This window comes from Sciurus vulgaris (assembly GCF_902686455.1).
Source record: "Sciurus vulgaris genome assembly, chromosome: 2".
Classification (NCBI taxonomy): Eukaryota; Metazoa; Chordata; class Mammalia; order Rodentia; family Sciuridae; genus Sciurus; species Sciurus vulgaris.
In genome coordinates this window covers 81,570,115-81,584,427 of record NC_136462.1, presented here as the reverse complement: position 1 = coordinate 81,584,427, position 14,313 = coordinate 81,570,115, and the positions used below count along the sequence as shown (strand labels likewise).

Below are 14,313 nucleotides of genomic sequence, written 5' to 3'. Positions count from 1 at the left end.
CTTTGACCCAAACATTTCCTTCTTTGTCAGTGTTAGTTAAAGGAACTCTAAGTCTATTTCTTATTATTTCCATATATCTCAGGGATTAAGTAAAAATAAAATTTGAAATTAATTTGATATCATAGGTAACATATACATTTTCATTTCAAGGACCACTCTACAATGTCATCTTACACAAAACTGAATAAAGATGCCTTTACATTAAAATGCAAAAATGATAAAAATTAAAATTGCTCCTGTATCTTTTATTAACATTACTTTCACCCAAATTTTATTAATTTTAACTAAAAATTATAATAATAAAAGGGTTATTATTTTTGAAGTTATGTTTATATTTGAGTAATAGGAATAACTACATTTCTAAGTTAACAAATTGTTAGTTTTTGTCACTGTGAGCAAAATACTCACAAGAAAATTTAGTGGGGGAAAAGTTTGTTTTTATTCACAGTTTTTAGAGGTTCAGTACATGGTTGGCCAACTCCATTGCTCTGGCCTGAGGTGAGGCAGATTCAATCAGAAAGGCATGGCTGGTGGAGGAAAGCCACTCAGCTCATTGCAGACACAGTGTGTATGCACCAGGAGCCAGACACAAAATAAAACCCTCAAAGGTACACCCCCAGTGACCTACTTCCTCTAACCATGCCCACCTGCCCACAGTTACCACCCAATAATCCATTCGACTTATAAACTCATCAAATGGATTAATCCACTGGTTAGGTCATAGCTCTCATAATCTAATCATTTCACCTCTGAATATTTCTGCATTGCTATATGAGTTTTTCAGAGGGCATCTCATATCTGAAACATAACATAAATATACTGTATATAGAATCTCATGTGTGTTTGTGCTGTTTCTTGGGAAAATATATTTTCAAATAAAAATTCAAATTCACCGAGTCAAAGAATGCTTTGAGTACCTGAGTAATAAACAGTACAGTTAACCAGATCACATAATTTCTGAACTTCCTGGCAAATTGAGCCTCATGGTTTAAGGGATTTAATGTAGCTTTTTAAAGAAACATCTAGAAAAGAAGTTTAATTTCAATTTAGAACAAGTAATTCTGCTAGCATTGAAATGGTTGATAAGGAGAAAATCATATGGTATCTACTTCTTCATCTGAGAACAACCACAGTTCAGGGCTCATTTCAGAATGGAATATGAGGCAGTGCACATGGTCCAAGGTCAGGGAACATTAGTAAGAGCTCTTCTTCCTTGACCAGTTTTAGATCCAATCTGCCAACTCTTTACTATTGCTCTTGAAGGACTTTCAAAATTAGAAAGAAATGATTATAAATTGCTTAGAAAGGTAATCAATGAATGTAAATTTACACTAAGGTATAAATTAATGTCATGCTACCCTTACCCTAAAGAACAAGAAAATATCAGATCTTAGGAGAACTAAAAAGCTATTGAGAGAGCAAAAGTAGTTGGGGTGGGAGAAGAGGAAATCATCACGACTTCCTCAGTATTTTATTTTATGACCATTTTGTTAGGTATAGATTCAGAAAAGACTAACTGAATTGAAAGGATAAGAAACCAAAAAACAAAGCTAGTGTTTTCATTCTTTACATAAAGAAATTATTAATGTCTACATTCATCTATTTGCTTCTTATGAATTGAAGTATTTGGACAGGTAAAGTTAAAGAGATCTCTAGTCAACATGAACAAATCGCCTGCTGGTCCTTCAGTCCAGGCCACAGGTCCAGCTGTGGAATCTGGGTCACCAAGTGGATGTATGTTTAATACTGGTTCTTTTTTGCTAGGCACTTCACATTTAGTCCAAATGCAGAGTTGTAAAGCTGTTCATATCACAGATGAAATAGTTGATGTTGAAATGGTTCATCTGAACCATTCTAGATGAACTCTTCTACAACTTGTGCATTCAAAGGAAACTGGAATTATCTTAAAACTGATCAGAGAAAGTCCACTCCTCATAATGTTTGAAATGGAAACTCATGATTAAGTAACATTACATTTTAAAGCACTGTTAGCTACTGCAAAACCATATGAGATAGGTGTAATTGATGTTGGGGAAAGGATCTCATAACTGAAGAATCTCCACTTAAGTTCATGTACTTATCTTAAATCAGTATATTGGCTATCCACTTAACTTGGGAAAATTCAGTTCATATTCTTAAACAGTCTGCATGTATAGATTTTTCAGGCATGTCAGTAAACTAAACTTTTTAAGACTAAATAAATAAATAAATGTCTAAATTTATGTCCACCAAAGAGTTGTGTTCCCATTCCTTTTTCCCATCATATTCATATCTATTTGTGACAAAAGTAGTCAATGCATACATGCTACTCAAGTAATTTCCTTATTTTATTTCTATAACCAGTAATGATATACACGCTAGTTTTGTTTTCATAAGTCCAGACACACAACTTTTCCTCAGGTGATACTGGGAAAAGATTTTGTTAAGATCCATTGAATACTCTCTGTATCATCTTTATTAGTTTCCCCACTGTTGAGATACGACATAAGAATACAATGAAAATATCTACAAGTAGATTATTTATTTGAAGAATTTCAAGGAGGTTTGCTTTAATAAAGGGAATTCCTCGCAACTAGTGGAATTTCAGAGACTTTTTTGGACCTTAGATAATGAGCCACAATTTTCCTCATGGCAGCCTTCATATCTCTATTTCTTAGTGTGTAGATAATGGGGTTCAGGATGGGAGTAAAAATAGTATAAAATATGGCAAGAACTTTATCCACAGGATAGGTGGTGAAGGGCCACACATAGATGAAGATGCAAGGCCCAAAGAATAATATTACTACTGTGATATGAGCAGCCAGAGTAGAAAATGCCTTGGCCATTGCAGCCGAGGACTTGAACCAGACGGTGACAAGAATAATGACATAAGAGCTGACCAAGACAGAAAAAGTACTTAGGGAAAGAATTCCACTATTGACCACAATGAGTATTTCAATGATGTAAGAGTCCAGGCAGGCAAGTTTGGTCACTCGAGGAAGGTCACAAAAAAAGCTGTCTACTACATTGGGCCCACAAAAAGGCAGGTTCACTGTAAATGATAACTGGCTTAATGTGTGCACCAAGCCCACAGTCCAGGAGATTACCACCAAGACCGTGCACGTCCTTCGACTCATGATGACTAGATAGTGTAGTGGTTTACATATGGCCACATATCTGTCATAAGCCATGGAGACCAGCAGCACCATCTCTCCTCCAGTAAAAAGGTGAATGAAGAAAATCTGGGCTATGCAACCACTGAAGGAGATGGTCTTGTGTTCACTCAGAAAGTCTGCAATCATCTTAGGCGTAGCAAAAGAAGCCTGACAGATGTCAACGAAGGAAAGATTTCCTAGGAGGAAGTACATGGGGGAGTGCAGGCTGGCATCAGAGGTCACTGTGAGGATAATGAGGAGGTTTCCTAACACGATGACCACATACAACACAGAGAAGAAAGCAAAAAAGAAAAGCTGGAGTTCCTGAGAACTAGAAAGTCCCAGCAATACAAATTCAGAAACCCCTGAAAGATTGGCCTTGTCCATGGGTCCAGGTGGTGGACCTGCTCTGAAACAACCCTAAAGGAGGGGAAATAAAGAGGGGTTAGAACCATGAACTAAGAACATTAAACGTGAAAAAGTCTGAGACCTCAGATATAATATATATTTGCTGAATACAAACATTTTGAAAAGATCATGATAATATACATGGATAGTAGCAAGGAGCTTATGAGTATGTCTAAATAATGCTTAGTAATTTGTTCAACCTCAGCAGAAACCCTAGAGTTTCTGAATGGTCCTTACATGTTACACAGTAATAAAGGAGCTCCCCCATGAGTTGATTTGTGATAACATGGCTAGAGGAGTGACTTAAGGCCCAGATCCATAGGTGTGGGAGAATGGCAAAGACAATTCAGACCTGTTGACCTTATGGTCATTTTCCATTTTAGCAAGTCTTTAAGTACAACATTTTCTTTAATTCTCCAAGAGATATGCATTTTTAATAGATCTTTTTAGTAAGTTAAATATCCCATAACAACAAAAATTAACCTTACTGCTGTTATAGGAATCATATACAATTTAGACGATTCCTACTAAGAAGATGCTGCTAAATACCTATTATTCAGGTCTTTAGTTCCAACAGTTTATCAATTAATCATTCAAACAATTCCATAAGTTCATATCATGACTTACCTTAATTAGTTAAAACTCACTTTAACTTGATTTTCTAAATATTCCATTTTCTTTACCTATAAAAATTAAGTCCATTTATGTTCCCCCTGCTTAAGTGTTCTTTATGACCTTAAAACATTCTTATAAAGAGCAAAAGAATAGTATTGTTTTTAGGACTTTTTTTTTTTTTTTTTTTTTTTTTTTACATTTAGAGGTCAAACAATTAGATTATAAACCTCCTATATTCCTAAATTAACTTCTGTTTGGCATCAGAATAATACTAATAACTAGTTCAAATTTGCATCTCTTGTTTTATTCCCCTATAAAGATACACCCCTACTATATAAATTGAGTTCAGGTGCTCTGAAACAACTTTTAGGAAGCTCTATTTTAGTAAACTGTCAAGTCTGAAATACATTGTTGAAAATTTATAAGAAGGATCTTAAATGTGATGTACTTCTACCCCCAAGTAAGAACATAGGTATCTTCCACTGCCTATTTATTTCATATGAGAAGCCAAAATCATTCCTGTGTCTCTAGGATTAAGCCCTGGCCCCTTATTGAGATAGATGCAATTGCAGGACCTCAAGTAAAGAACCATTTAATGTACTTTTAATGTAAGAAATTTAATTGAATAACCCATATATGCATGAATATGTTAGTGAAAATGAACCTGTGTTTATGATTATACAAAAGCAGTAATAGAGGGGATAGATTTTGAAATAGAATTCAAATTATTTTACCATTTTATTCCTTGTGAAACTCATTTTGTTTCCCCATTTCTAAAATAGAGGTGTTATCACTCAAGTTCATAGATTTATTATATAAAATAATCAAATCTACTTAATAAAATGTTTACTATATGAATGTAATTTATATAAACTAAAAGAATGAGGCAGATTTCTAATGAATTATGAATCATGATTTTTAAATTGTCAAAAGAAAAGAAATTTTGGATTTGTTGAGACCTTATCAGGCAACATCTACTGTGTCAGATGTTTATATATTAGTTTTATCAAGTGATCTTTAGAAAAGATCTGTGGGGAAGGCATTATTACTTCCAAACTATAGAGGAGAAAAACAAGGAGTAGACAAGTTTATTCATCTCCAAACAGCTAGTAAGGGTTTCAAAATGTTGGTGGAGATTTGAAGTCAGATAATGAAAATAGTTTTTACATTTTCTACACAGCAGCAAAATGTCAGTCATTCTTCTAAGCACTCTGCATATATTAATTGAAACTTTCCATAATACTATACACTAAATATACTTAATAGTTCCATTTTATAGTAATAAGTCATAGCTACAGAGATGATAAATAACTTTCATAAAGTTACATACCTGGAAGTCATTGAACTAGAATTGAACACCAGTCCTTATCTCCCTACTACAACACTGCATTATATTGTTTGGGGACTGAATGATATGAAATCCATGATGCCATTTACACTAGGCTACAGTTTGGAAACCCCTCAATATATGCTCTTGATTATAATCTTTCCACCTACTTTGGGACATTGGTTCTTCAGTTAAGCCAGGATTTCTCATTATTGGTACTCTTATATTAAGACTATATAGGTATTCAGTAGTATCCACCCATTTGCTTCGAGATACCAGTCACACTTTTCCCCAACTTAAACCAAAAATGTCTCCAGACTTTACCAAATGTCCATTTGGGGTGCAAAGTAACCACCATTTCAGAACCACCCAATTAAGCTATCTTTAGCTTGTGTTTTTAGTCTACCTTTCATTTAACCTTTTTATCTACTAACAAGCTGCTCAGAACAACTCATTAGAGAAATAAGCAAAAAAAAAAAAAAAAAAATTAAGAATATAAAAAATTAAAAGTAAACCTCTCCTAAACTCTTCTATCACCTTTTTTAGTTCTTAATTTCTCCTCCAAATATTTTTAAAGAAGTATCTATATATTTTTCCCATTACTCACACCTTTAACACACTCAGCTATGCCTTTCCTGTCACAGTCAGGGAAATCACTTTATCAAACATCCTCAAAGACCTGGTAATAATAGCTGAGTTTATTATGCCTGCTTGTGAACTAGCTCCAGGTTTTCCTTTCAGAATGTTTAAATCACCTTCCTTCCTCCATGCCTCTGCCCTCTCAAGCAGTTTCCAATGCGATTATTCTGGATTTTCCACTTTATTTTCCTTTGCTCTCTGCATTTCTTATAAATATAAGAAATATTTATTTCCTGGCTCATGTCACTTTTATTCTTCCTTGTTCTCTCTTTCCTTGTTCTTGTTCTTCTCTGGGCATTCCATTTACCTCTGTGGTGTCAATCATCATGTTTATGTGACAACCCCTAATTTTACAGTACCATTCCTCATTCCACTCCAGTATCTCAAAGATGTTTCTGAAAATTTTGTGGATGTATTAAGAAGCCATTTTAGATCTCAGCTTGCCTCAATCCAGTCCTTTGTTTTTCCTTTATTTTTTTCTGAATCATGCCACTTTAAGGAAGAAGTCTTCCTTGATCTCCCACTTGTAACATTTTATCATTTCTTAAAGTCAAAAAATATTAAATCTAAAGTCCTTAGTGTGATGACAGCCAAGCATATATGCTGTTTTCCCTATACTATAACCTATTCCCTAACCAAAATCAGACTATTCAATATTTACTAAGATATTACTTCTATTTATTAAGAATCTGATCTCCTTCACATATGCCATCTTCTCCAAAGTCTTCTCAAAAGTTTGAAAGTTGAAATTTCTGTTTCCTAACATTGCTGTAGCGCTTTGCTGACATGCAGGTTATATACTCTCCCAAGATAAGAGGTTTTTTTGTATATGTCATTTCCCTACAACATAAAGAATTCCTCGAATTTCCGTGTTTCTTATGTGTTATTCTCAGTATTTGGTGTAAAGATGTGCGTAGGGTAAATACGCCATCAATGTGTCTCAGTATCAGTTCAAATAGATTTTACCTCATCTCTGTCATTGATTCAAAATTTCTATGTTTTAATCTTCCTGTGCATAAAATTCTTCCCAGTTAATGTCAAACCACCTACATAAGTTCCATCTTTACATGAAAAAAAATTTCATCCCTTTGATAATGCAAGGTCATATTTAAATCATTAAAAACAATGGAAGTAATTAACTAGCCAATAAAAGAAATGAAATAGTCTGTTTGAATTGAAGCATTGAGAAAGGCATTTGTTTGTTGTATTGGAAATAAACCATATTTGGGTTACCAAGTTACTAAAAAGTGATTGAAATGATGAGATACTTATTTAAAAGTACTGTCTAATCCACTTTTACATGTAAAATAAATTATTGATTGAAGCATACTATAACTGTAAACCTATTCTCTGATATTGGTATTTAACATTCCTATTATTTTTAATAATCTTATTCTACAAAGGGATATAAAGTCTTGATTTGCATGCTTATTTCATTTCTTTAGGTGAAGGGCAAAAGTCTCATAATGAACTTATTCTAAGTTCAGTCATAGCTTTTCATAATCTCTCCAACAATGCCTCACCATCTTATTTAATTTCTGACAGATTCTCCCAAGTATGCTAAAACACAGCCACATAAACATCTTCATTGTGACTTATTTTCTTTTACATTTAATATACATTTTTCTCCCCTTTATGAATCCACTCTAAGGCACAAGGTAATAAACTTCAGATGCTATTGACTCATTTATTTATGATGTATATCTTTATAATGGATATCTTACCTGTTGTAAAGCATATCAGAGATGCAAATTGAATTCTTCAATTTTTATAATGTGGTATTAATGTCTTCCAAGTAGTGGTATTTATAGGTGCCTCTTGCATTTTTCAAATTGGAAGGGTACATGGATTTAACTAAGTGACCACTTGAGGCTTTTGAGATTTAGCAATCAATAGCCAAGGTTCATCTTCCAATGGGAATTATTAATACCTTCCACTAGACTTTCCCATTGGAACAAAATAAATGGCACCCCACATTGTTGACAATCACAATGGGGGCCATCAGAACATAGAAGAAAAAGGGAGGGTCATGCAGTTCTTGAGCAGCATGTGAATTATACACTTGAACCTGTCACTTCAGGAGAGATGTGTGGAGAAGTACGCTCTTTTGTGTACTTGAAGAATGCTTTAACTTGGGAATGTAAAGACATATTGTGTCCTTGCCTCCTTAATAAGTGATGATATGGAGGATGGGTAATTAATTAGAATTTAAAGTCAGGGGTTCTCAATTCTATCAATAACTTGGTTTACTTTGTATGTGATGATTTATAATATTTCAAAGATGTTAAAAATAAATAAAATTATTAAATAAATTATCTGCATACAATGTTCAAGTTTGGCAAATCTTAATATTTTAAGTTTTCCAGAATTAGCCCATAATCTAAATTCAGTATTGAAAACTCCTATGACTTTTTTTTAAATAGTTTTACCACATAGGACATATCTACAAATGAATAAATGACCTGTATTTATTTGTTTGACTTCATTTAAGTGGTAGTAGACTCTTTGCATCTTTTATAATTTACCGTTTTTCTACTGAGCAATTTGTTTCTGAGCAGTTTTTAATTTAACTACATACACCTGTAGTTCATTTTAACTATATACACCTGTAGTTCATTCATTTTAATTCATTTTTCCATTGTTTAAATACATTACTTACTTGACCATTTTTGGTTAGTAGACATCTGAGTTGTTTTCACTTCTTGCTATGATAACCAACAAAACATGCGCATGATTGAATTTATTCTAAAGGTTCTTGGTTATTAGTGAACTCTAATTTGTCTGAGAAATTTATTACACATTTAAATTTTTTCTGTGAAATGTCTGTTTTTAACATTGGTGGAATCTAGTCATAATCACCCAACCAACATATTCCCCTTCTTCATTCACAGAACTCCAGTTAACTATGTTCAGGCAGAAGTATGCTAATGTGTAGAAAATAAACTGTAACTAAAGTAATTATGTAACCTCTTTCTCAAACTATATGTTCATTAGATTCAGATTATTATGTTTCAACTGGTCTATAGACTTAGCAATTCTTTAACTTTATTTTTTAATTGAGTAGAATATTTGTACTTATTTATTGAGTATGGTTTTGTAATGTTTTACATGTATACAATGTATAATCATCAGATTGGGGAAATTAACAATTCTATTCTTTAAATATTATCATTTATATGTTGACAACCTTTAAACTCTTCTCTTCTAGTTAGTGTGAAATGTATAATTTTTGTAGACTAGACTTGCCCTACAGTGCTATATAACTTTAGGACTACTTCCTCCTCTGTGTTTTGGCACACATTATTTACCCTTTTACTATTTCCCCTGCCCCTTCATGTTCTTATCCTCTGGTGACCTTTATTCTACTTCTGTATGTTTAGCAAACTTTTTCTTGTTAACTTTTATTGAACTCTCTAATGATGACTGTAGGGTTTTTCTTTTTTTCTTTTAATTCTGCACTTTACACATGTTGAGACTGTAATTAGGTTTATACAGACAGTCCTCAACTTGTGATAGCTTGACTTAGGATTATGGACTTCGTCACGATGTGAAAGTGATGCACATTCAGTAGAAAATGTACTTTAAATTTTTTATCTTTTTCTGGCTAATTCTATGTGGTACAGTACTCTGTTTCCATGCTGGGCAGTAGTAGCCAGTCACAGCTCCCAGCCCGTCTTGAGATGGAGAAGGTACACACTGATACTCTACAGTGTGCTGTGCAGCTAAGCTACGAGGTTGGGCAGGTTAGGTGCATTGACTGTGCCTTGACTTCCAGTATTTTTGATTATGGTCAATTAATTGGGATGTAACCCCCTTGTATCTCAAGAAGCATCTGTACCACATAAGTTTAGGAAGGTGATGTAATCCCAGAATCCAGAAAAAATTTTCTTTTAACAATATAGACTTGTAGGACCCCCCAAAAGGAAGACCCTTACTCGAGTCTCAGGATGGCGCGCTCCAGGAAACACGAGAGACCCACTTGATGCAAAAGCACGAGGCACTTTAATAACGGAGCTCTGGGCCAACACGTATCTCACGCAGGAGATAGAGGAGTTGACCACGAGGCTCAGAAATCAGGGGTTTATATAGGAAAAGTTAGGGAGTTTGGCGCGGGTACACATAATTGGCTGATTCAAACATATGCGGGCACATGACTACATTGATTACATCAGCAAGTAGTACATGCAAATTGACATTCCAGCAGTATGGTAGGGCAGTTTATTTTGGTTAGCAGGGGTCAAGTTAACCTTAAAGAAAAGGGAAGAAGGGGGGAAGTGGGTGACACCAGATGGTCCACAGCCTTGTGGAGATTGTTTATCCTCCATGGCCAGTTAGTTTTTGATGATTTGGCAGTATTATTTTAGGCTTGTTTAGGTACGTTCAGGCCTCAGGCCTGTCCCCCTTTGTTTCTTTTTCTAAGTTCATTTGCTAGACTACAGATTCTGTGCTTTAATTATGGGCACTTAAATTTTAACTCCTTCAGACTCATCTCAATTATGTTTAATACTGTTTTCTGCATTAAATTGCCTTTTGATTGATATTAATAAACCTTATATGATTCCATCAACTTTTCTTAGTGTTTTATTGCTTTTTTTTTTCAGTTTTCAATTGCCATATTGCTCAGTATGGGTTAAAATCATAAAAGTTTATCTTAAAAGCTGGTGAATTAAATACTTTGTTAATTATCTCTATTTCCTATTAGATTATTTTCACTATCTTATGTTCTATTTTTACAATGTTCCTTTTCCCTTCATTCTTGCCTTCTATTAAGTGGATTGAGTGTTGATACATTTTGTTTTCTATATTGGCTTGAAAATCATGTATAAATCTTGTATTCTACTCCTACTTAATGTTTTCCCCTCACAATTTTAACATATATACTTGACATTGTAAGTCAAAATTAATGGGTATTTTTATCCTCCTCCTAAAAATGTAAGACCATATGATTCTCAATACAATCCCTCCCTTTGTAGCTAATGCAAAAGACTGTTTTGTCGCATCTGACTTTAATTGGTCTGAGATCTTATTTTTATTATGCTAATCTTATCTTAGTATTATACTTTGCAAATACCTTCAAAGATATGAGCAATCAAGAGGCTTAGGCAAAGCAGAGAGAGAGATGGAACATCAGGAATGGATCCCTTGGTCTTTCCAACCACATCTGACAGGCCCATCCTCACCCAGAATAATAAATGAGCTCTGCAAATTTAAGGTTTGAGGAGCTAACTGCTTAGCAGAAGAGTATCTATTTTATGAAATGTCTCTATTTTCTTACCCTATAATTAGGGAGTTGTTCCTCATAAATCTATCATTTCTTAATTTACTTCCTATAATAAATAATTCAACAGAGGCATCCTTTTAAGAACATTTCCACTCTCCAGACATATGGATTATCTTCCTAGCAAATCCTTTGGAGTCTCTAACAAGTGGTGTAGTTTGCAGCATATTTATAAATAAGAGCAAGTCATCCACCTGCTTTTGCCTGAGTGTCCCACATTAAAAGTGGTGAACAGAAATTAAGCCATTTGGCTTAATTTCTTTCTCTTCCTAACTCACTTGATAATTTTTGTCCCATGCTATTTTGTCATATCATTATTATACTTGGTATTGATCTAAGCCTATCCACATTACCAAAGTCCTTGCTCAGCATTCCTTTCCTGATAATGCCTTTTCCTCCCAAACTCCATTTCCTTGGTGAAATGAAGGTCTAGAAGTAGTTAATCTTCAGTATTTACTTGAAAATTCAGTAATGTTCCTCTCACCCTGAATGATGGTATAGCAATACAGGGAATTGATTTTTTCCCTCTAAGCTACATAACAATATTGTTTCATTGTCTTGTGACTCCTATTGTTTCTATGGATAAGTCTCTGTTGATTGCTCTCATTATTTAGTAACTTTCACCATTTTACACTTTCTGGTTGCTTTCATGGCCTTTTCTTTTTATGTAATGTTATGCTCTTTCACTATTGTGAGTCTAGATATGAATTTATTTTACTAATCCAGCTCTAGATTATTCATGCTTCATAAATCTGGAATTTAAAACTTCAATGCTGAAAACAATCAGCCTTTTATCTTTTGAGCATTGCTTCTTCCCATTCTCATCATCTCATAATATATTTTACTTTTGTGGAGACATTTAATTCCCCCTTGATCTTTTATTTTCTCTTTGTTATTTCTTCTTTTAGATATCAGTAATGCTTTTATGTAAATACTTTGGGTCTATTTTCAAGATCACTAATAATTTAATAAATTATGTTTATTATCTTGGTTAGCCCATTTACTAAGTTTTCAGAAACTACAATATAAATTTGAGAAATTTCACTTCATGTTAGTTATGATTTTTTGGTTTTTAAATTAAACTTTTATTCTGAGACAAACATAAATTCACATGAAGTTGTATAAAATAGTATAAAGAGATCATATGTTCATTATATCGAAGTTCACTCGATAGCAACGTCTTCTAAAACTGTAGTACAATATCACAACCAGGATATTGGCATTGATAGTTGGACCAAGATATAGGGTATTTCCATCAACATAAAAGATCCTAATATTTCCACTTTTTAGCCACTCTCACTTCCCTTCCAATCACTCCTTCTTTAACTCCTGATAACTACTAAACATTCAAGAATGCTATATAAACGTAATTTTTCTAATTATTTGAACTTAATTTGAGGTGCATATTAGTCTATTCATGCCACTCGAATAAAATGCCTCAGACTTGATAGTTTATACAGAAAGAATTTTATTGCTCACATTATGGAGGCTAAGGCACCCTCAGATTCAGTTTCTGCTGAAAGCTCACTTCCTGGTTCATTAACAGCCATCTTTTCTCTGAAATCTCACATGGCAGAAGAGAGGAAGGACCTCTCTGGGGCCTCCTTATCAGCTCACTGATACCTTTCATGAGGTCCCAACCCTCAGAGTCTATTCACTTCAGATGGCCCACTTCCAAATTCTATTACATTGCAGATTAGATTTTAATTTCTAATTTTGGGGGAGACACTTTTCAGTTGATAGCAGTGTCCAACTCACTTCACTGATATCCTTGACTCTTACTTTCCTAACAGGTGAAAAGAGAGCTAGACAATGAGCAATAAATAAGTATTGAATGTAAGTGTAAATATGTAGCTTTCTTTTAAAAAGTCAGAACAATAATCATCACTCAGAGATATTTTTAAAATGTATTCTCAATTTTATTTTATTTGCTAGAGTAGATCAGGGGGCAAGACCTGAAATATAGAGAACAAATATATATTAAACCTGTTGGTGAAAACAATCCACCTATATGTGCAGAATTACTCATTTTTGTGTGTAGTCATTGAACTGAAATCACTGCGTGAAAATCTAAAGTTTAATTTAACATACTGATATAAAGAAACATTAATTTGGGGCTTGGGTTTTGCTATTTATAGCATAGTTAATGTAAATATGGGATATAATGCAAACCTATTTGATTTCTGAATTCAAACAAAAGTCTGTGGCATAATATATTCATTTTTTTGGTTGAAAGTTTGGATAGTTTATAGTGAGAATATAGATTACAGAAAATACCATTTTAATATACAAAACCCCTCAATTTATTTAGTTCTTTAGTTAGATAGAAATAGCTTAAAGAGCAAGAGATTTAAGTGTGTGTGTTCTTAGATATGCAGAGCACAGAGAGACAAGGAAAGGAAAGGATCTGTTATCAGAAGACATATTCTGCCATCTAAAACTGATGAGAGCTGTACTGTTTTACTCATTTAATATGATTTATAATACCTATCTCTAATCTGTGATGCCAAACTGGAAAATAACTGCATTTTAATTACTTTTCTTTTCCTTTTCTTTCTTTCTTTTCTCCTTTTCTTTTTTTCATTTTTGCAGTGCTGAGTGTCAAACCCATGGCTTCATGCATGGCTGGCAAGTGCTCCACTACTGATCCACACCTCCAGCCCCTTAATTACTATTTCGAAACTTTAAAAATATGATTTACATTTACATACATTATATTACTTACATATATACATTACATATATTTTATATATGTAATATGCTATATATCATGTTAATTATTATATGTATTACGTATCATATTATTTTGGTATTTCTTGTGTTCATAGTTATCAAATTAATAAGAAACACAAATTTGATAGGCCTCTTTATATTTTATGTGAAAAAATTATTGTTAAAATCAGTTTTATTCT

The 14,313-nt window shown here is 33.4% G+C and overlaps 1 protein-coding gene across 1 annotated transcript; it reads right to left on the bottom strand.

Moving 5' to 3' along the window:
- Positions 1 to 2,549: 2,549 nt before the first annotated feature.
- LOC306653365 (olfactory receptor 4K5) lies at positions 2,550 to 3,521 on the bottom strand (the record flags this gene model as incomplete). The annotated part of the gene is made up of 1 exon (XM_079126367.1): positions 2,550 to 3,521. The coding sequence occupies one exon, from the start codon at positions 3,519 to 3,521 to the stop codon at positions 2,550 to 2,552; it is 972 nt and encodes a 323-aa protein (XP_078982493.1).
- Positions 3,522 to 14,313: the final 10,792 nt, after the last annotated feature.